General features: G+C 61.9%; 1 protein-coding gene across 1 annotated transcript; it reads left to right on the forward strand.

The window, feature by feature from the left end:
* The first annotated feature begins 426 nt into the window (after positions 1-426).
* On the forward strand, positions 427-18,081 carry MYO1F (myosin IF). The gene is made up of 28 exons (XM_063403230.1): positions 427-581; positions 3,867-4,004; positions 5,669-5,758; positions 6,233-6,327; positions 6,842-6,929; positions 7,127-7,216; positions 7,745-7,876; positions 7,956-8,090; positions 8,168-8,300; positions 8,637-8,833; positions 8,927-9,007; positions 9,192-9,278; positions 9,412-9,498; positions 9,847-10,014; positions 10,094-10,179; positions 10,756-10,837; positions 10,939-11,045; positions 11,268-11,366; positions 11,855-11,999; positions 12,619-12,733; positions 13,342-13,511; positions 13,633-13,778; positions 14,059-14,205; positions 14,285-14,433; positions 14,666-14,749; positions 14,841-15,042; positions 16,345-16,511; positions 16,588-18,081. Exons 1-28 carry the CDS (start codon positions 579-581, stop codon positions 16,662-16,664), a joined length of 3,300 nt encoding a protein of 1,099 aa, XP_063259300.1. The 5' UTR covers positions 427-578; the 3' UTR covers positions 16,665-18,081.
* Positions 18,082-19,504: the final 1,423 nt, after the last annotated feature.

A 19,504-nucleotide genomic window follows, 5' to 3' on the forward strand; every position in this document is an offset into this window, starting at 1 on the left:
GGGGTGGGATGAGAGGATCTTAAAGGTCCCTTCCAACCCAAACCATCCTGTAACTCTGCCGGGGACAATGGGGACAGGCTGGCCAAGAACTGTCTCAAGCTTCAGCTTCCAGCAGCAACCCCACTTTTCTCTGCACCTCAAGCGGGGCCTCTTTTATTTAAAAGACCTGGCAGGGGTGGAAAAATAAAAAGCAGCAACCAAGAGCACCTTGCTCCTAAAACCACCTGCAAGCACTGACTGACCACCTCTGCACAGGTGACATCTGACTGTCACCACGGGGTGAAGGGAGAGGTCACTGAGCATCCCTGGCGGGCTCTGCCCACACTCCTCTGCCTCACCTGGCTCAGGGACACCCCGGGCAGGGCCAACCCCAAGTCTCCTGGTGACAAAGTGACAAAGTGACAAAGCTGCTGCTGTCCTCCCCACCCCCACAAGAGTCTGAAACGAGGAAGTGGTGAGGGGGAGTGAAAATCTGCCACAATCGAGCAGAAAGGCAAAAAGCAAGTGCTCCAGGATGGCCCCGTGCCGCCGGTGACAGCACCCCAAGCACCTGGCCTGGGGAGGGACACAGGGACAGCATGGTGAGTGCCAGCAGGGCCCTCCTGGGGACCCCACCCTGCTCCCCTCGGGCCTCTGGGTGTCACCTCCTGCTCCTGTCACCTCAGGGCTACCTCAGCCCTGCCCTGCCCTGCACCCAGCCCGGTCCCTGCTGCTTTGGGAGGTGCCAGGGGCCAGCCCCCTGTCCCTGCTGCAGAGGGGACAGTGCTCCCCAGCCTGGGGACACGGCTGGGTGAGGCACTGCGGTGGGTGTGGGGTGCTGGGGGTGTCCACCCCCAGGACAGGGTGGGGACCACCAGGGTGTGGGGATGGGTCTGTGCTGACGCAGAGGTTTGGATTTTGCTGTCACTGCTGTGGTACCCACGGGACAAATTTGTGTTCCCACTGATGCTGCTGGTTCCACTGGTGCTGCTGGTGGGGCAGGGGTGGCAGCCTCATGGCCCAGGCCAGGAGGGACCCTCTGGGTGCTGGTGCCCATGGCCAGGCCTTGCAGGGGACAGGGGCTGCAGGGAGGGCAGCAGCCACTCCTGAGCGTTGATGTGGAGGCAGAAGAGGAAGATGAAAGCTCTCAAAATTAAGAAGATGCTCAGACACAGGGTAGGGGGCTGCCACAGCTGTGTCCTCCCAGCTCTCAGCTCCGCTTCCTGCGGGCCTCGGGGTGATGCTGTCCCCAGCTATTTCCAGCCAGACAGGAAGGGGACAGTGGCCAGGCTGAGACTGAACCTTCTGCCGCCCACGCTTGTGGCTGTCACCTCCAAGAGGCTGCTAAGATGCTGTCCCCAAAGACACTCACACTGTCCCCTCCTTCCCGCCTGAAGCTGTTCTGTGGCTTACTTGAGGACAGAAGGACTCTGCAGCTGTGACCCTGACTCATGCCAGGGCCAGCCCCATCCTCAGTCCCTGCTTGTGGCTGGCTGTGACAGTGATGTGACAAACCTGCTGCTCCTCTCGAGGCTGCCAGCGGTTTTTTGAGGTGTTGATGCTGCTGGGCTTGGCCCATTTCAACTCAGGAGGTGCCACTTGGGCAGCATCCGCTCCTGACTCAGGGCTGCGGGTTTTCTGCAGTGGTTAAACCACAGTTTTGACACAAACACGATGGTTTTTAAGTGCTGCCATGCTGCCACAGGGCTGCTCCTCTTCCCACCCAGAGATCCTTCCTGAGTGCCAGGAGCATCCTGGCCCTGTGCACAGGGGTGGGGACAGTCCCCGTGCCACCACTGGGGATGCTGAGGGGCTCCTCTGGTGTCACCTTTGGAGCAGAGTCCCTCATGCACAGGGGCTGCAAAGCTCACCTGGGAGGTGGAGAGGGGACAGGAGCTTCTCCCTGCTTGGCATGAGGATGGAATGGCTTCCATGGACAGCTTTGGCCTGGGGCAGAGGAGGGGACTGGACAGAGGGGACTGGACAGAGCAGGGGATGGAGAAAGTGCTGCCCCAAACCTCTGGAAGCAAATTAACTTGTGCAAAATAACTCCCCACAGGGGTCTCACCTGCAGCCCCATTCCATGGGAGTTCTCTGGGCACCGAGCTGGGGCGATACCAGGGCTTTGAGGGACCCTAATTCCTCTTCATCCTGATTTTACTTTGATTTTACCCGAATTTTTAGTGAGCCCTGGCCCTGCACACACTCAGGGAAGGCAGGCAGGAACACCCAGAGCTCTGCAGATCCCCAGGACAAACCTTCCCTTTTGTGAGCCGGTGCTTTCCTCCCAGCTGGGCTGCACCAGGTGCCCCAGCAGAGCCAGGAAAGCCCCTGAGCTGGCCCAGAGGAAGAGGAGGTGAAGGCACACTCACCACTGACAGCTCTGAGCAGTCGTGTGGCTGAAGGAGAATCTCCAGGTGTCAGCTCAAAAACTTTGAGCTCTCGGTGCAGGAAATGCTCCTTTTGCCTTAATTTGGCCCTGATCAGCAGCCCGGGGTGCCTGTGCCGGCAGCTTTGGGGTGATGGGGATGGGGCACAGAGGTGCTTGGCTGCCCATGGGCTCTTCCCACTCTTCTCCTCCTGAAGCCCCGGGTTTGGGGTGAAGCTGGGCAGCTCATGGGGTCCCTGACAGCTCCTGGGTGACACCACAGTGACCTGGAGAGGATGGCTGAGCCTGCCTGTGCTTTTCCAGCTGGATATTAGGATGAAGGCAAGAAAAAAGCCCAGGAGGAAGAGGAGAAGCTCCCTGGGTGATTTCAGGCTGTGTGAGCAGCCCTGGACCCCCTGAGCCCCCTGAGCTGACCCAGCTCTGTGCACCCCCAAAAAAAGGAGGTGGGACAACACAGCCAGAGGTCCCCTCAGCAGCTGCATGGGCTTGACTTGCATTTGGGGTTTGGAGAGGGGGCACAGGGGATGTTTGGGGCTGCAGAGCCCAGTGAGGAGGGAGGTGGGCAGAGGAGCAGCACCTGATTGTGACAGACACCCCAGGGTGGCTGTGGGGGGCTGGGGACACCCAGGGAAAATGAGAGCCAGGAGCCCGCAAAGGTGTCGGGATGCAGAGCCCTGAGATCTTGAGAACCAGCAGGAAAATAAAGCAAAAGGGGAAGCAAAGAAGAAACGGGAAATGGAAAAAGACTGGGGTTCATGGGGGAGAAGTGAAATCGGTGACAGGAGCAGGGGAGTGAAAGAGGAACCACGGCCATGAGGAAAGAGGGGCCGCAGACCGGCCCCAATGGGGCGTCCCCCCTGGGCACCGTGCCAGGGCCACGTGGGCACCGCAGCTGTGCCCAGCTTGTTTGTGGGGACATCGAGGGCAAGGGAAGGCCTGTGGGTGGGTTTTGCATGGAGAAATCCCCCCCTCCCAGCCCAGGGCTGTGTTTACCCCACAGGGGCTGAAATCACAGCCCAGCTCTGCTGCTGCCCCGGGGACAGAGCTGGGGACAGCTGGGCAGAGGGTGCTGGCATCTCCCTGGCAGGAGGAAGGGGAGCAGGGTGGTGTCAGGAGGATGTTGGGGTGCAGAGGATGCCAGCACCACCCTCCCCCTGCCTTGTTCTGGCTCATTATTACTCAGTGCATCAACTGCTTCATTAGTCCTTCCTTAGGGTGGGTGAGGAGCAGCGGAGCTGGGGCAGGTCCTGGCTGCTCCTCTGGGTGCCAGCGGGTGAGGAGGGATCCAGAGGGTCGGGACAAGCCCCAGAGCACTGAATTTTGAGCTCTGCGAGTCCCCAGCTTGGCCAAACCCCTCCCTTTTGCACCAGGAGGTGCCTGGTTTGGGGTGACAGCTGAGCCGGGGCGCAGTCCCATCTGCTGGTGGCTCAGGGGGTCAGAGCCAGCCCTGGTGGCAGGAGGTGGCCCCGGCACAGCCGCTGTGTCCCTGTCCCACCAGGGCAGCAAGGAGCGCTTCCACTGGCAGAGCCACAATGTCAAGCAGAGCGGCGTGGATGACATGGTGCTGCTGACCAAGATCTCCGAGGAGGCCATCGTGGAGAACCTCAAGAAGCGTTTCATGGATGATTTCATCTTCGTATCCTTCCCCAGGCACGGGGAGCAGCACGGGGTTGGCTTCAAGGCTTTGTCAGGCCGTGGGACGAGCTGGAGCTGCCCCAGTGTCCTGCGCCCTGCGGGGACAGGATTGGGATGGGAATGTCACCGTTCCCAGGCTGAGCTACGCTCGGCAGAGCCACAACAACAACCAACCCCCTGCCCTGCCACGCTGCAGGACCTGCTGTGCTCCTTCCTTTGTCAGCACAAAGCCCCAAGCAAAGCCCCTCACCCTCACCTCCCCCTGTTCCTGCACCCCGGGGACCCCCTGCCTGTGGCCGGGGTGGCAGCAGTGGCCACTGTCCCCTGCTGCTGTCACCCGCCCCCAGCGATGCCCAGGGCACGTCCTGGCTGCTCTGAACCCCGCACAGATCCAGGCAAAGCCTGGATGGAGCAGGAGCATCCCTGCAGGTACGGGCAGGAGGTGCCACCCCTCGTCCCCAGTGGTGCCAGGACACTGGGGACACCATCCCGGCGCAGGGGACAATGAGCTGTCCCAGCTCCCTGCTGCCACCACGGAGCTGGCACTGCTCAGCACCACAGCTCTGGGGGAGGACAGGGACATGTCCCCAAGCCCTTGCCTTGCTCACCCCACCCCTGCCTGGGGACGTGCCCAGGTGGCCCAGGTGACCAGCTTGGTGCCCTGGCACCACCCCTGCTCCCCAGGGCTGGCCCTGCTGGGGACAAGGAGCAGAGCCCCGAGGGGCACAGCAGGGCACGGGGAGGGCTGGCCGGGGTGGCAGCGGGGCTGAGGCTTCTGTCCCCGCCGCTCTGTCTCCCCTGGCGATGTGGCCCTGTCCTTACAAGGCGATGCTGCCCCGGCTGTGACTCAGCCGCCTTCCCCCACAGCCCTGGGGCTTCACATGCGTTTGGGGTTGGCTTTTGTTGGGGTTTTTGTTTTGTTATTTTGAGGGGGGGAAATGCCCCACGCAGCCTCTCTCTTCCTTTTTTTCTGTGCTGCTGCACGCAGTGCTCCAGTCCAGCCATGACTCAACATCCCAAGCTTCTGCATTTCCCAGAAAAGCTCCCTCTTCCTCCCCTTTGGCCACTGTCCCCCTGCCCCACTGGCAGGTGGGACACAAATAGGATATCAAAGGCTTGGGATAAGCCCCCCTGCTCTGCTCCATCCCCAGCCTCCATCTCCTCACCCAGCTGGGGGCTCATCCCCGTCCTTGCACCATTTCCAGGTGCAATTCCCTGCTTTTCCACGCCCTGCCCGCGCTGAGTGACTCGGGGATGCTGCAGGACAGGCATGGTGGGCAGGGAAGGGCAGGAGCCGCGGTTCCCCTCCTCTTTGTGCCTCAGTTTCCCTGGATGTAAAATCAGGATGGAAAAGCCTCAAATGGAGCATGAGTAGAGGGTGAATTCCAGGGATGCTGGAGAAGGTTTGGAGCCGATCCTCAGCCTGCCCATGGAGTTGAGGGGATGCTCCTGCACCTCTCACACTGCAGGGGACACTCCAGGGCTGAGGAAGCTCCGGGAGTGCCCCAGGCCGGGGCAGCAGAGCAGCTCTGCCTGTGCCAGGCTGGAAACCCTCGTGGCATTCCTGGTGCAGCTCCCAGGACGCGGCAGGGACCCCATAACCACCGGGGTGGGATTGGGAAGGGGCACACAGGAAGGACACACGGCCCTTGACCTGCTGCCCAGACCTACATCGGGCCCGTGCTGATCTCCGTGAACCCCTTCAAGCAGATGCCGTATTTCACCGACCGCGAGATCGAGCTGTACCAGGGCGCGGTGAGGCTGCCCCGGGGGCAATCGGGGGTTAATTCTGTGCAAAGCCCCGGGGGCGTCCCCTGAGCGTCCCCATCCTCCACAGCCCCTTGGCTGCTGCAGGGGTCAGTGCTCCCAACGAGAGACCCAGCAGCAAATCCACATTCCTGGGGAATTCAGCTCAGAAACGCACACTAAAGAAACCCAAACATGGTAAAATGCAGCCGGAGAGGCTCTGCCCCAGCGAGCTTCCCAAGGAGGAGGGGAGAGATAGAAAGCACCAGCCACTGATGAGCTGTGTTTGTGGGAAGAGGCTGATTCCCACTTGGGGGGGATTTGGGGAGCTGGGGGTTGTTCTGTGCCCGGCACTGCTGTCCTTGTCCCTGGTTTGGGGTCAGTGTGAAGAGGCTGGTTGCCCTGTGGGCAGTTAAGGGGGTCTGGGGAGGGGAGCTGGGGGCTGCCCTGTGCTCAGCCCCGCTGTCCCTGTCCCCTGTTCAGGCCCAGTATGAAAATCCTCCCCATATCTACGCCCTGACTGACAACATGTACCGGAACATGCTGATCGACGGGGAGAACCAGTGTGTCATCATCAGGTACTGGGGGACACTGGGCACAGCTGGGGTGTCACTGCCCCTGGGGACATCTGTCCCCACCACCCCTTCCCCCAGCTGGGGTTTCCCAGCTGAGAGGTGGCTGAAGATTTGGCTCCTGAGCTCTGGGCTGTCTGGAGGGACCCCCTGGGCCACAAGCACCAGGCAGGGCTGTGACCAGGGGCAGGGACAGAGCATTGTGCAATGCAGCTCTCCGGGGCAGTGTTGCAAGGGAAATGGTCAGGATGTGGGGCAAGGCCGGACACTTCCCTCCGAGGCTCCCAAGTGCCCCTCCTCCACTTCTAAATCCGGTGCTGAGAAATCCAACATCTCCTGGAGCACTGAGCCACGCTCTGCTCGCACTGACACCCCTGGGCAACCCCTCCAAGGTGATGGCCACAGTCCCCAAAACTCGCTGTCATCCTCTGGCCCTGCCCCAGGAACCACCCCAAAGCCCCCAGCATGGGGAGCTCTGATGGGGCCATTTCACATCTCCTCTGCTTTGCCACTTGCACAGCGGAGAAAGCGGAGCTGGGAAAACGGTGGCAGCAAAATACATCATGGGCTACATCTCCAAAGTGTCTGGGGGTGGGGAGAAAGTCCAGGTAGGTTTGTTGTCCCCCCTGCCACTCCTCATTTCACCTCCCAACTGATCCCCACCACCCTGGCCCCCAATCCCCCTGGCTGATGGTGACACACAGAGCAGCCACTCCAGGACTGGGGGACACACAAAGCCTCGGGTCTGTCCCCAGGCCTGGAGTGGGACACAGCTGTGCTGAGCCCTCCCCTCCTCTGTCCCCAGCACGTGAAGGACATCATCCTGCAGTCCAACCCGCTGCTGGAGGCCTTTGGAAATGCCAAAACTGTCCGGAACAACAACTCCAGTCGCTTTGTAAGTCACAGGGCGGGTGCAGGGGGTCAGCACTGCAGCAGAACCATGGAAGCAGCTGGGTTGGAAAGCTGACCCTGAAGATCAAGTCCAGCCATTCCCCCAGCACTGCCAAGGCCATCACCGGGCCGTGTCCCCAAGTGCCACATCCACACATCTTTTAAATCCCTCCAGGGATGGTGACTCCACCACAGTGACCACCCCTTCAGTGAAGGAATTTTTCCTTATATCCAGTCTAAATCTCCCCTGGGGCAATGTGAGGCCGTTTCCTCTCCTCCTGTTGCCTGTCACCTGGGAGAAGAGACTTGGCTCTTGTGGGCTCCTGGAGCTCCACAGGCTCTTGTGGGCTCTTGGCTCCAGCCTCCTTTTGGGCATTTGAGGGAGTGATGAAGTCTCCAGAGAATCCATAAATTCTTCAGCCAGGGGTTGCACATCCCAGCAAAGCTCCTCGTGTGGTGGGGAAGGGCTGAGGGGAATGAGGAATCCCCTGAGGCAGGGCCATGGCTCTGAGCAGGATCTGTGCTGGAGCAGGGAAAATACTTCGAGATCCAGTTCAGCCGTGGCGGGGAACCCGACGGGGGCAAGATCTCCAACTTCCTTCTGGAGAAGTCGCGCGTGGTGAGCCAGAACGAGTGCGAGCGGAATTTCCACATCTACTATCAGGTATGGGGGTGGCCTGGAGCCACCAGGCTGCGGGGGGGACACCAGGAGCTGGGTGATCACAGCCCCCTGTCCCCTCCAGCTCATCCAAGGGGCATCCCAAGAGCAGCGGCAGAATTTGGGCATCATGAGCCCGGATTATTACTTCTACCTGAACCAGACAGACACCTACCAGGTGGAGGGCACAGATGACCGCAGCGACTTCCATGAGACCATGGTGAGTGCCTGGGAGGGAGGGGAGTCCCCAGAAGCTCTGGGGCTGGGCAGGGGCTCAGGGGGTCCTTTCACCCCCAGAACGCCATGCAGGTGATCGGCATCCGTGGCGAGGACCAGCAGCTGGTGCTGCAGATCGTGGCAGGGATCCTGCACCTGGGCAACATCAGCTTCCAGGAGGAGGGCAACTACGCCCGGGTGGAGAACGCTGACTGTGAGTACCAAAGTGGCTCCAGGGGACAGGTGGGGGCGGTCCCAGGGACCCTCGGGAATGAGTGGCAAACTGGCTGTGTCACAAAGCCCCTGGCAGAGGAGGGAAGCAGCACCAGCGCCTTCCCCAGGTTAGACATGGGGAAACTGAGGCAGAGAGCAAATGGCTCAGCCAGAGCTTGATTAGCCAGGAGATAAATGCCAGGAGTCACCTTGAGAGAGGAAGGACCCATCCCATTGTCCCACTGCTGTCCTTCACACTTGGACGGGGCCGAGGGTTTCAACCATGGCCGGAGCCAGGTGGGGAGGACACAGCCCTGACCAGCCCCGCTCTGCCCAGCCCTGGCCTTCCCTGCCTACCTGCTGGGGGTCGACCAGGAGCGCCTCAACGAGAAGGTCACCAGCAGGAAAATGGACAGCAAGTGGGGCGGCCGCTCCGAGTCCATCACCGTCACCCTCAACGTGGAGCAGGCGGCCTACACCCGGGACGCCCTGGCCAAGGGGCTCTACGCCCGCGTCTTCGACTTCCTTGTGGAGGTGTGTGGGTCTCGGAGATGAGGGTCCCCCCCTGCTCCAGGGGACAGCCAGTCCCCCCGCCCCGCGCCCACCTTGTCCCCTCTGCCCCCGCAGTCCATCAACCGGGCGATGCGGAAGCCGTACGAGGAGTACAGCATCGGCGTGCTGGACATCTACGGTTTCGAGATATTCCAGGTGTGTGTGGCTGCTCTGGGAGCCCTGCTGGGAGTGTCCTGCCCTGCTCCCACAGCACCTGGATCAGCTGGCCCCCAGAAGGGTCTCTGGAGTAGCTCCCAGGCACTGCTGGTTGGGGTCCCCCCACCGAGCCAGAGGAGCAGAAGATGACTCAACACCATTTTCTCTTCCATCTTTCATGCAGAAAAATGGCTTTGAGCAGTTCTGCATTAACTTTGTGAATGAGAAGCTGCAGCAGATCTTCATCGAGCTGACCCTGAAGGCAGAGCAGGTACAGGGGGCTGGTCTGGGGGCTGTGGGGCTGTGCCAGCACCTCCCTCCTCCCCAGACCACAGCTGGAGCAGGGGCTCTGCAGCACATCCCAGGGGCTTGGGGCCCACCCAGCTCTCCCTGTGCTTCCCCAGGAGGAATATGTGCAGGAGGGGATCAAGTGGACGCAGATCCAGTACTTCAACAACAAGGTGGTGTGTGACCTGATTGAGAACAAGCTGGTGAGTGGGGTGCCCTCTGCTGGGGAGGCTTTTTGGGGAGCAGAGGCACCCAGGGACAGGGCCTGGGTGGGCTGTTGAGGTGGCAAAAGCTGGTCCTGCCAGGCAGCAGAGAATCCCAGACTGGTTTGGGTTAGCACGAACCTTAAAGCCCATCTTGTCCCACTCCCTGCCATGGGCAGGGACACCTTCCACTGTCCCAGGCTGCTCCAAGCCCTGTCCAGCCTGGCCTTGGACACTTCCAGCACCTGTGGGAGGGCACCAGCTCTTAGCTGTGGCTCACATGAAGCAGCTGTGACCAGGTGCAGGTTTGGGCCCTGCCCCACCCATGGGTTCCCTTTCCTGTCCCAGAACCCTCCCGGGATCATGAGTGTCCTGGATGATGTGTGTGCCACCATGCACGCCACGGGCGAGGGCGCCGACCAGACCCTGCTGCAGAAGCTGCAGGCGGCCGTAGGCACCCACGAGCACTTCAACAGCTGGAACTCGGGCTTTGTCATCCACCACTACGCTGGCAAGGTGGGTAGGGCACCCCAAACCCCACAGGCTGCACCCCACAGCCCCACCCACCGCAGCTGAGGTCCCCTCCTGTCCCCAGGTGTCCTACGACGTGAACGGCTTCTGCGAGCGCAACCGGGACGTGCTTTTCACCGACCTGATCGAGCTCATGCAGAGCAGTGAACAGTGAGTCTGGCAGTGCTGGGCACCTGGGGCGCCCCAAAAGGGCTGGAAAAAGGGGCAGAGTCCTCAACATCCACATCTCAAAGGCTGGTCCTGCCTTTGTGGGCATCACAGCTTGGGGTGCTCAGTCCTGCATGGCCCCATGGGCACCGGGGCCATCCCAGGGTCACAGGACTGGGCAGAGTGGGGTCATCCACCAGCTCTGCTCCTCCTGCTCCTGCTCCTGCCCCTGCCCCTGCTCCTGCCCCTGCTCCTGCTCCTGCTCCTGCTCCTGCCCCTGCCCCTGCTCCTGCTCCTGCTCCTGCTCCTGCTCCTGCTCCTGCTCCTGCCCCTGCTCCTGCTCCTGCTCCTGCTCCTGCTCCTGCCCCTGCCCCTGCCCCTACTCCTGCTCCTCCTCCTCCTCCTGCTCCTGCTCCTGCTCCTGCCCCTGCTCCTGCCCCTGCCCCTGCTCCTGAGGGTGGTCAGGGAGGAGGGACTCAGCCCCACAGTAGAGGCAGAGCTGGAGCTGGCCTCAGCCCAGGCCGTGCTGAGCCTGGGGAGCCTGGCAGCTCTCACTGGGGACTGTCACCTCCCTTCCAGCGGTTTCATCCGGATGCTTTTCCCAGAAAAACTTGATTCTGACAAAAAGGGACGACCGACCACCGCGGGCTCCAAAATCAAGGTGTGTCCCATGGGCTGCAGAGCAGCAGCTGCCTCTGGGGTGGTGGCAGGGGTTGTCCCCACCACCCCCTTTGATGCTACAGAGGTTGATCCTTGCACCAGAAACAGGCCAACGACCTGGTGAACACGCTCATGAAGTGCACCCCACACTACATCCGCTGCATCAAACCCAACGAGACCAAGAAACCCCGGGACTGGGAGGAGAGCAGGTAACAGGGAGCCCACAGAGCCCAGGGAACTGGAGCTGGCCATGGACATGTGGCCAGGACCTGCTTTCCTCCAAAAAACTGCAGCTCTGGGCTGGTCCCTCCAAGCTGTCCACAAACCCAGGGAAGCACAGGGAGCGTGTGGGACACGTGTGTGTCCTCTTTAGGTGCGCCTTTAGGTCCCTCCTAACCTGTCACCCCACACTGTCCCTCCCTGCTGCACAGGGTGAAGCACCAGGTGGAGTACCTGGGGCTGAAGGAGAACATCCGCGTGCGCCGGGCAGGGTTCGCCTACCGCCGCCTCTTCCACAAGTTCCTGCAACGGTGAGCGGCCACTGGCACGGGGCTGGCAGATCCCACAGCAGCTGGTCAGGAGGGGATTCCTCCCTGGGAGGGTGGGGAGGCCCTGGCACAGCTTCACAGGTGAAGGGAGTTTGGGGTGTTCAACCTGGAGAAGAGAAGGGCTCAGCGAGACCTTAGAGCTCCTTCCAGGGACTAAAGAGAGCTGGAGAGGGACTGGGGACAAGGGATGGAGGGACAGGACACAGTGAATGGCTTCCCACTGCCACAGGGCAGGGATAGATGGGATACTGGGAAGGAATTGTTCCCTGTGAGGGTGAGCAGGTCCTGGCACAGCTGTGGCTGCCCCTGGATCCCTGGCAGTGTCCCAGGCCAGGTTTGACAGGGCTTGGAGCAGCCTGGGACAGTGGGAGGTGTCCCTGCCCATGGCAGGGGTTTGGAACAAGCTGGGTTTTAAGGTCTCTTACAACCCAAACCACTGTGGGTTCTGTGACCCTGATGTCTCCCCACAGCTACGCCATCCTCACCCCCGAGACGTGGCCGTCGTGGCGCGGGGACGAGCGCCAAGGGGTGCAGCACCTCCTGCGCTCGGTCAACATGGACCCAGACCAGTACCAGATGGGCCGGAGCAAGGTGTTCGTCAAGAACCCCGAGTCGGTGGGTGGCCCTGACCCCCAGGGGGTGGGTTTTTAGATGGTGGAGGTGCCACCTACATCCCAATAAGCATCTCCTGTGGAAAAGCTCGTTGGGGGAGTTGAGGCAAAGCAGCCAAGCTCACACATCTCACACGCCACGGCTAGGCTCAGCAAGGAGAGGCAAGAAGGGGCTCTGCAGGAATCAGTTCCAGCAAGGTTTATTTCAGATGCCAAAGGAAGATCAGGAACAAAGACCTTGCCATGTGCTGTGCACTGGCCTAAATAGGGGTCAGGAACCAATGGTCTGAGGGCATGGGGGTCGTACAAGGGACAAGGTAAGGTCAGGACCTATAGGGAAGACGGGGCCAGCCACCAGGGATGCCACCACCAAAGGGGAAATGGAAAGGAGAAATCTCGAGAACCAGGGACATGGGGAGAGAAGGGACCGGGGCAGAGCACACAGGGTGCAGGGTGCCATGGGGAGGACTTCCAGCCTAGGCAGGGAAGATCCTTCCAAGGCAAGACCCTGGGAATTCCCCCAAGGGCTTCAAGGCACTCCACAAGGGGGGACACTGCCCATGGCTGGGCAGTGCTGAGGAGGGTTTGGGGTGTCCTGGCTCAGCATTGCCTGTCCCTCCCAGCTCTTCCTGCTCGAGGAGATGCGGGAGAGGAAATTCGACAGCTTCGCCCGAGTGATCCAGAAGGCGTGGCGCCGGCACGTGGCTGTCCGCAAATACGAGCAGATGAGAGAGGAGGGTAAGGCTGGGCAAGGACAGGGACAGGGCCACCCCCGGTGCTGTTTTAGGGTGCCTTTCACTGGGACAGCCCAGAGCAGCAGCCTGCCTCCTAATCGTGGCACTGATGGTGATGAGGTGATGGAGGAACTGGCCCATGAGTTGTTGGGAGTCTTTGCCCACTCTGAAAGGACAGCACAGATTTCCTGCTCCTGTTTCCAGCCCTGGGATCCCTGTGCTGACTCTGCATTTCACGGCCTGCACAGGGGTGGAGGGGAGTAGCTGAGAGTCAGTGTTGGGAGAAGGATGGGACAAGCCACTGGTCCCTGCCAGGACCTGACCCCATCATGGGTTTTCCCATCCTCCCAAGCATGAAGGAAAAATCAAGGAGGAAAACCCAGAAAACAGCTGGGTCCATCCCTCCCTCCCACAGCACGAGGTTTTTTTGAAGGCAATGAATGGGTTTCAAAGCCAGCCAAGCTCAAGCAGCTGGGATCCCTCCCATGGCATGAAACAAGCCCCACTTTTGCTGCCATGATCCATGTGACAGCTCCCACGGCTGCTCTGGGGGGGCTCTGAGCCACCAGCACAGAGCCACGTCCCACCTGCACCTCTCTGGGGTCCCTCCAGCCGCCAGCATCCTCTACAACTTCAAGGAGAGGCGGAGGAACAGCATCAACAGGAATTTCGTGGGCGATTACCTGGGCATGGAGGAGCGGCCGGAGCTGCGCCAGTTCCTGGCCAAGAGGGAGCGCGTCGACTTTGCCGACTCCATCACCAAATACGATCGGAGGTTCAAGGTACAAGGACACACCTGGGCTGGGCTGCAGCTCCTGGTATCTTCCCTTGGGTGGGATGTGTGTGAGGGGCTTGAGCCCCCCAGCAAAACCCCCTCACCCCCTTTCTCCTGCCCGTTCCCAGCCCATCAAGAGGGATTTCATCCTCACCCCCAAGTGCTTCTACCTGATCGGGCGGGAGAAGGTGAAGAAGGGCCCTGAGAAGGGGCAGATCAAGGAGGTGCTCAAGAAGAAGGTGGAGCTGCAGGCGGTGAGCGGCGTCTCGCTGAGGTGTGTCCCTCACCAGGGGCTCTGCACGGGGTGTCCCCAGGGCTGGGCTTCCCCTCTCACCCCCAGCAGCCTCTCCATGCCCCCAGTCCCTCATCCATGGGGGCACCCAGCCCTGAGGAGGAGGCTCCCCACGGGTGCTTTGCAGAAGCTGGGGAGTTTTCCAGCTAAATCTCCCTCCACATTTCCCTGGGGTGAGCCCAAGCCCAGCAGGGTCCCCAAATCCCCCCAGCCCAGCTGGCACCAGCTGTGGTGGGGCCGACACCTCTGGTTGCTCCCCCAGCACCAGGCAGGACGACTTCTTCATCCTCCACGAGAATGACGCCGACAATTTCTTGGAGTCCATCTTCAAGACGGAGCTGATCAGCCTCCTGTGCAAACGCTTCGAGGAGCTCACCCGCTCCAAGCTGCCCCTCTCCTTCAAGGACACGTAAGGATGGAGGCCAGGAGAGGTGACAAAGCAGGACAGGGTGCTGTCACCGCAGCCTCATGGCTTCTCTCGCCCCCAGACTACAGTTTCGGGTGAAGAAGGAGGGCTGGGGCGGTGGCGGCACCCGCAACGTCACCTTCGTCAGGGGACAGGGCGAGGTGGCCGCCCTCAAAGCTGGAGGCAAAACCCTTACGGTCAGCATCGGGGATGGGCTCCCCAGGAATGCCAGTGAGTGCCAGGGCACTGAGGGGTGGCACAGGGGGGACACAGGAGCGCTGGGGTCACAGGGCACAGCTGGAGGTGTACCCTGTGGGGTTTGTGTCTCTCCCAGGAAGGACCCAGTTCTGCCTTGCTGATGGGGCAGCACGGGCACCTCTGGGGAACAGGGTACAAATGGGGGCACAGCCCCTACAGCCGTCTCTGAGGACTGTCACCTAACGGGGGGCTTGTGTCCCCCCAGAGCCCACAAGGAAGGGGGCAGCACAGGGCAGAGGTGGCAGCAGGCATCCGGCACCTTCCCGAAGTGCCCCACCAGCACCCAGAGGTGAGGAAGGGGTACCAGGGTGGGGACACCCAGGGGTGTGGGCTGTGCATGGCTCCCCTGTAACGCACCCTCCTGGGACGGGCTGTTCCAGGAGCCTGCAGGAACGGGGGCCCTCAGATCTCCCACGGCGATGGCTGGGCCCCGAGGGACACCTACAAGACGCCCCAGAAGCAGACACGGGGCCCCCCGGCCGCGGCTCTTCCCGCCCGCAGCGCCGGCCACCAGCCCAAGGCACGGCCCCCGTCTGAGCACAACATGGACTTCCTCAACGTGCCCGACCAGGGGGTGGCCGGGTAGGTCCTGTCCCACACCCCTCTCCCTGCCCCATCCTCCTCTGCCAGTGCCACCAGTGCTGGGAGATGCTTTCCCCTCTGAGGAGAGGACCAGAGTGGGGCAATCTGGCTTTGCTGGCAGGACACATCCCCCAGGCTCTTGTGCATCCCAGTCCTCCCAGTCTGCACACTGGGAGCACCCACCTGCAGGCACAGAGCATCCCACGGGTGAGGGACAGCAGGATGGGCAGCAGGGTGCACCTCATACTGCCCCAGTCCCTGAACTGGGAGCACACAGCTGTGCTGCAGGCACAGAGCACCCCATGGGTGGGGGACAGCAGGATGGGCAACTTATCCTGCTCCAGTTCCCCCAATCCCTGCACTGGGAGAATCTACCTGCAGGCACAGAGCACCTCAGGATGGGCAGGAGGGTGCAGCTCATCCTGCTCCAGTTCCCCCAGTCCCTGCACTGGGAGCACAGAGAATCCTGCAGGCACAGAGCACCCCATGGGTGAGGGACAGCAGGATGGGCAGGAGGGTGCAGCTCATCCTGCTCCAGTTCCCCCAGTCCCTGAACTGGGAGCACCTAGCTGTTCTGCAGGCCACAGGTAGGGGCCAGCAGGATGGGCAGGATGGGTACGGAGCATGCCAGGCGGTGAGGGTCAGCTAGCTCATCCTGCCCCAGTTCCCCCAGTCCCTGCACTGGGAGCACAGAGGATCTGCAGGCACAGAGCACCCCATGGGTGGGGGACACCAGGATGGGCAGGAGGGTGCAGCACATCCTGATCCAGTTCACCCAGTCCCTGTACTGGGAGCACCCAGCCGTGCTGCAGGCACAGAGCACCTTAGGATGGGCAGGAGGGTGCAGCTCATCCTGCCCCAGTTCCCCCAGTCCCTGAACTGTGAGCACAGAGGATCTGCAGGCACAGATCACCCCATGGGTGAGGGACACCAGGATGGGCAGCTCATCCTGCCCCAGTTCCCCCAGTCCCTGCACTGGGAGCACAGAGGTTCTGCAGGCACAGAGGTTCTGCAGGCACAGAGCACCCCATGGGTGGGCGACAGCAGGATGGGCAGAAGGGTGCAGCACATCCTGCCCCAGTTCCCCCAGTCCCCGAACTGGGAGCAGAGAGGATCTGCAGGCACAGAGCACCCCATGGGTGAGGGAGACCAGGATGGGCAGCTCATCCTGCCCCAGTTCCCCCAGTCCCTGCACTGGGAGCACCCAGCTGTTCTGCACCCCATGGGTGGTGGCCAGCAGGACGGGCAGCAGGGAGCAGCCCGGCCCAGGCCCCCCTGTCATCACACCCCTCCCGTCCCCAGGATGCAGCGCCGGCGCAGCGTGAGCCAGCGGCCGCCCCCGGCCCGGCGCCCCAAGCCCCAGCCCAAGGCGGAGGGGCCGCGGTGCCGGGCGCTCTACCAGTACGTGGGGCAGGACGTGGACGAGCTCAGCTTCAGCGTGGGGGACGTCATTGACATCCTGATGGAAGGTACCAGGCTCCTGCCCTGCCCAGCTCCTCTCCCTGCCCTGCTGGCACCACGCCTGACATTTCGTTCCTTCCCCAGATGCGTCTGGCTGGTGGAAAGGCCGGCTGCACGGCAAGGAAGGGCTTTTCCCTGGGAATTACGTGCAGAAGATCTGAGCTGGAGGAAAGGAGGAGGTCACCATCCTGCCAGCCGACTCCAGAGGCTGTGCCCGAGGTGCCAGGGGTGGCTCCATGAAGTTTTTCCACCAGTGCTGGCACAGAGTGCCAGTTTCCTCAGGAGCCCCCCAGACTGTCCCAGTGCCAAGCACTGAATGCAACAGTGCCTTCAGCTGGGAGCACCTCTGCAGCAAGGACGGGCTCTTGGCTGCTTATGCTGGGACATGCCCTGGGACTGAAACTGTTACGCAGTGTGAATGGAATCATTGCTGATAAGTGTAGAAAATAACCAGACTCAGCAAACACCACTCAGGTTTTGAGTTTGGGGGCTGTATTTCACCCTGGTGCCAGCTCTGTGACAAAAGCTGTGACGTGGGCAGACACAGCTCAGAGGCAGCCCCGTCCCTCCCGCAATGAACCCTCCCGAAAACGCTGAATACACAAACCAGCTCTCGCAGGGATCCCGCTCTCGCAGGGATCCAGCTCCTGCTGGGATCCCACTCTTGCAGGAATCCAGCTCTCGCAGGGATCCAGCTCTCACAGGGATCCAGATCCTGCAGGGATCCAGCTCCTGCTGGGATCCCACTCTTGCAGGAATCCAGCTCTCACAGGGATCCAGCTCTCACAGGGATCCAGATCCTGCAGGGATCCAGCTCTCGCAGGGATCCAGCTCTCGCAGGGATCCAGCTTTTGGAGGGTTCCAGCTCTTGCAGGGATCCAGCTCTCACAGGGATTCAGCTCTCAGAGATCCAGCTCTTTCAAGGATCCAGCTCCCGCAGGGATCCAGCTCTTTCAGGGATCCCACTCTTGCAGGGATCCAGATCCTGCAGGGATCCAGCTCTCGGAGGGATCCAGCTCGGCCATCTCCCCGTCCCGGTACGGCTCCGGATCGCTCAGCAGCGCCCCCGGGGGCGGCCGGGGCAGCGGCCGGGCACAACAGGAGCAGGGTTGTGCATGGCTGTCACCATTCCCTGCTTTCCCTCAGGGGAATCCCCAGGGACAGCCCGCGGAGCTGTCACGGCTCTGTCCGGCCGTGCTGAGGGAGCGCCGGGCCCTGCGCGGGCAGGGCGGCCTCACCCGGGAGGGGCCAGCACCGCTGCCGGGGCGGCAGCCGCGATCCTGCAGGGACACCCCAAGGCAGGGACACCCCAAAGGCAGGGACACCCCAAAGGCAGGCAGGGACACCCTGAGCGCCACCCGGGGCTGCTCCGGGAGGTTTCCAGCCGGGCGAGGCATGAACAGGGCTGAAATCCCCGGCTCGCGTCCGGCTTCCCCCGCCAGGGCCTGCGCCAGAGGAAGTGACGGCGGCCGGAGCCCACAGCGCCTCAAAACCGGCCCTCCTCTTCCTCCCTAATCCCACAGCCAGCCCTCCTCTTTCTCCCTAATCCCACAGCCAGCCCTCCTCTTCCTCCCTAATCTCACAGCCGGCCCTCCTCTTCCTCCCTAATCCCACAGCCAGCCCTCCTCTTCCTCCCTAATCCCACAGCCGGCCCTCCTCTTCCTCCCTAATCCCACAGCCAGCCCTCCTCTTCCTCCCTGAGCCTCACAGCCAGCCCTCCTCTTCCTCCCTGAGCCTCCGGCCAGCCCTCCTCTTCCTCCCTGAGCCTGACAGCCAGCCCTCCTCTTCCTCCCTAATCCCACACCCAGCCCTCCTCTTCCTCCCTAATCCCACAGCCAGCCCTCCTCTTCCTCCCTAATCCCACAGCCAGCCCTCCTCTTCCTCCCTAATCCCACAGCTAGCCCTCCTCTTCCTCCCTAGTCCCACAGCCAGCCCTCCTCTTCCTCCCTGAGCCTCACAGCCAGCCCTCCTCTTCCTCCCTAATCCCACACTCAGCCCTCCTCTTCCTCCCTAATCCCACAGCCAGCCCTCCTCTTCCTCCCTAATCCCACACCCAGCCCTCCTCTTCCTCCCTAATCCCACACTCAGCCCTCCTCTTCCTCCCTGAGCCCACAGCCAGCCCTCCTCTTCCTCCTGAGCCCGACAGCCAGCCCTCCTCTTCCTCCCTAATCCCACAGCCAGCCCTCCTCTTCCTCCCTAATCCCACACTCAGCCCTCCTCTTCCTCCCTAATCCCACAGCCCAGCCCTCCTCTTCCTCGCTCCCACGCCCCCGCTGGAGCTGCTCCCATGTCCCACAGACCTCCCCACCTCAGATTTGGGGGTCCAGCGGTGCTCAGGGGACCCTGTGTCCTCCAGGGTGGGGCTAACAGAGGACAGAACCCCACCGGGATGGGAAGATCCCCACGGAATTGCAAGTTCCTCACAGCCCCACGGTGGAAATTGTGGGATTTCCCCCCTCCACTCCCCCCATGATGGGCTTTTTCAGCCCCTGCAATCCTTGGGGTGATTTTTCCTCTAAATCACAGCTTTTTAGGAGTCCTTGCACTGCAGACTGCAAGAGGGAGGTGTCTGATTTTATTTTAATGAAAACTAGTGGCTTTGGAAACTCTGGGGATTTAGGAAACTCCTTCCTGCACCTTCCAGCCCTTCCTGGGGGCTGGGAATGGGGGGCACCACCCCGGCAGTGGCTGCTGATCCCTGCAGAGAGGTGGGAGCTGGGCCAGCTCAGGCACCCTGGGGTGCTCCAGAGGGCTCCAGATGCTCCAAAAAGCTCCAGGGGCTCCCGGGGGTCTTGGGGGGTCTCTCAGGGGCTTCTGTTGCTGTGAGGATGCTGGAGGGTGCAAGGGGCCTGGGCTGCTCCTCAGGGCACACAGGAGCTGCAGAGGGGTTCTCGGAAGCCTGGGGTGCTCCCAGGATCTTGGGGTGCTCAGAGGGCCTTGGGATGCTCCAAGGGATCCTGGACTTCCCACAGGGCTCAGGGTCTGAGCACCCCAGGGTGCT

This window comes from Prinia subflava, chromosome 8 (genome assembly GCF_021018805.1).
Source record: "Prinia subflava isolate CZ2003 ecotype Zambia chromosome 8, Cam_Psub_1.2, whole genome shotgun sequence".
Taxonomy (NCBI): domain Eukaryota; kingdom Metazoa; phylum Chordata; class Aves; order Passeriformes; family Cisticolidae; genus Prinia; species Prinia subflava.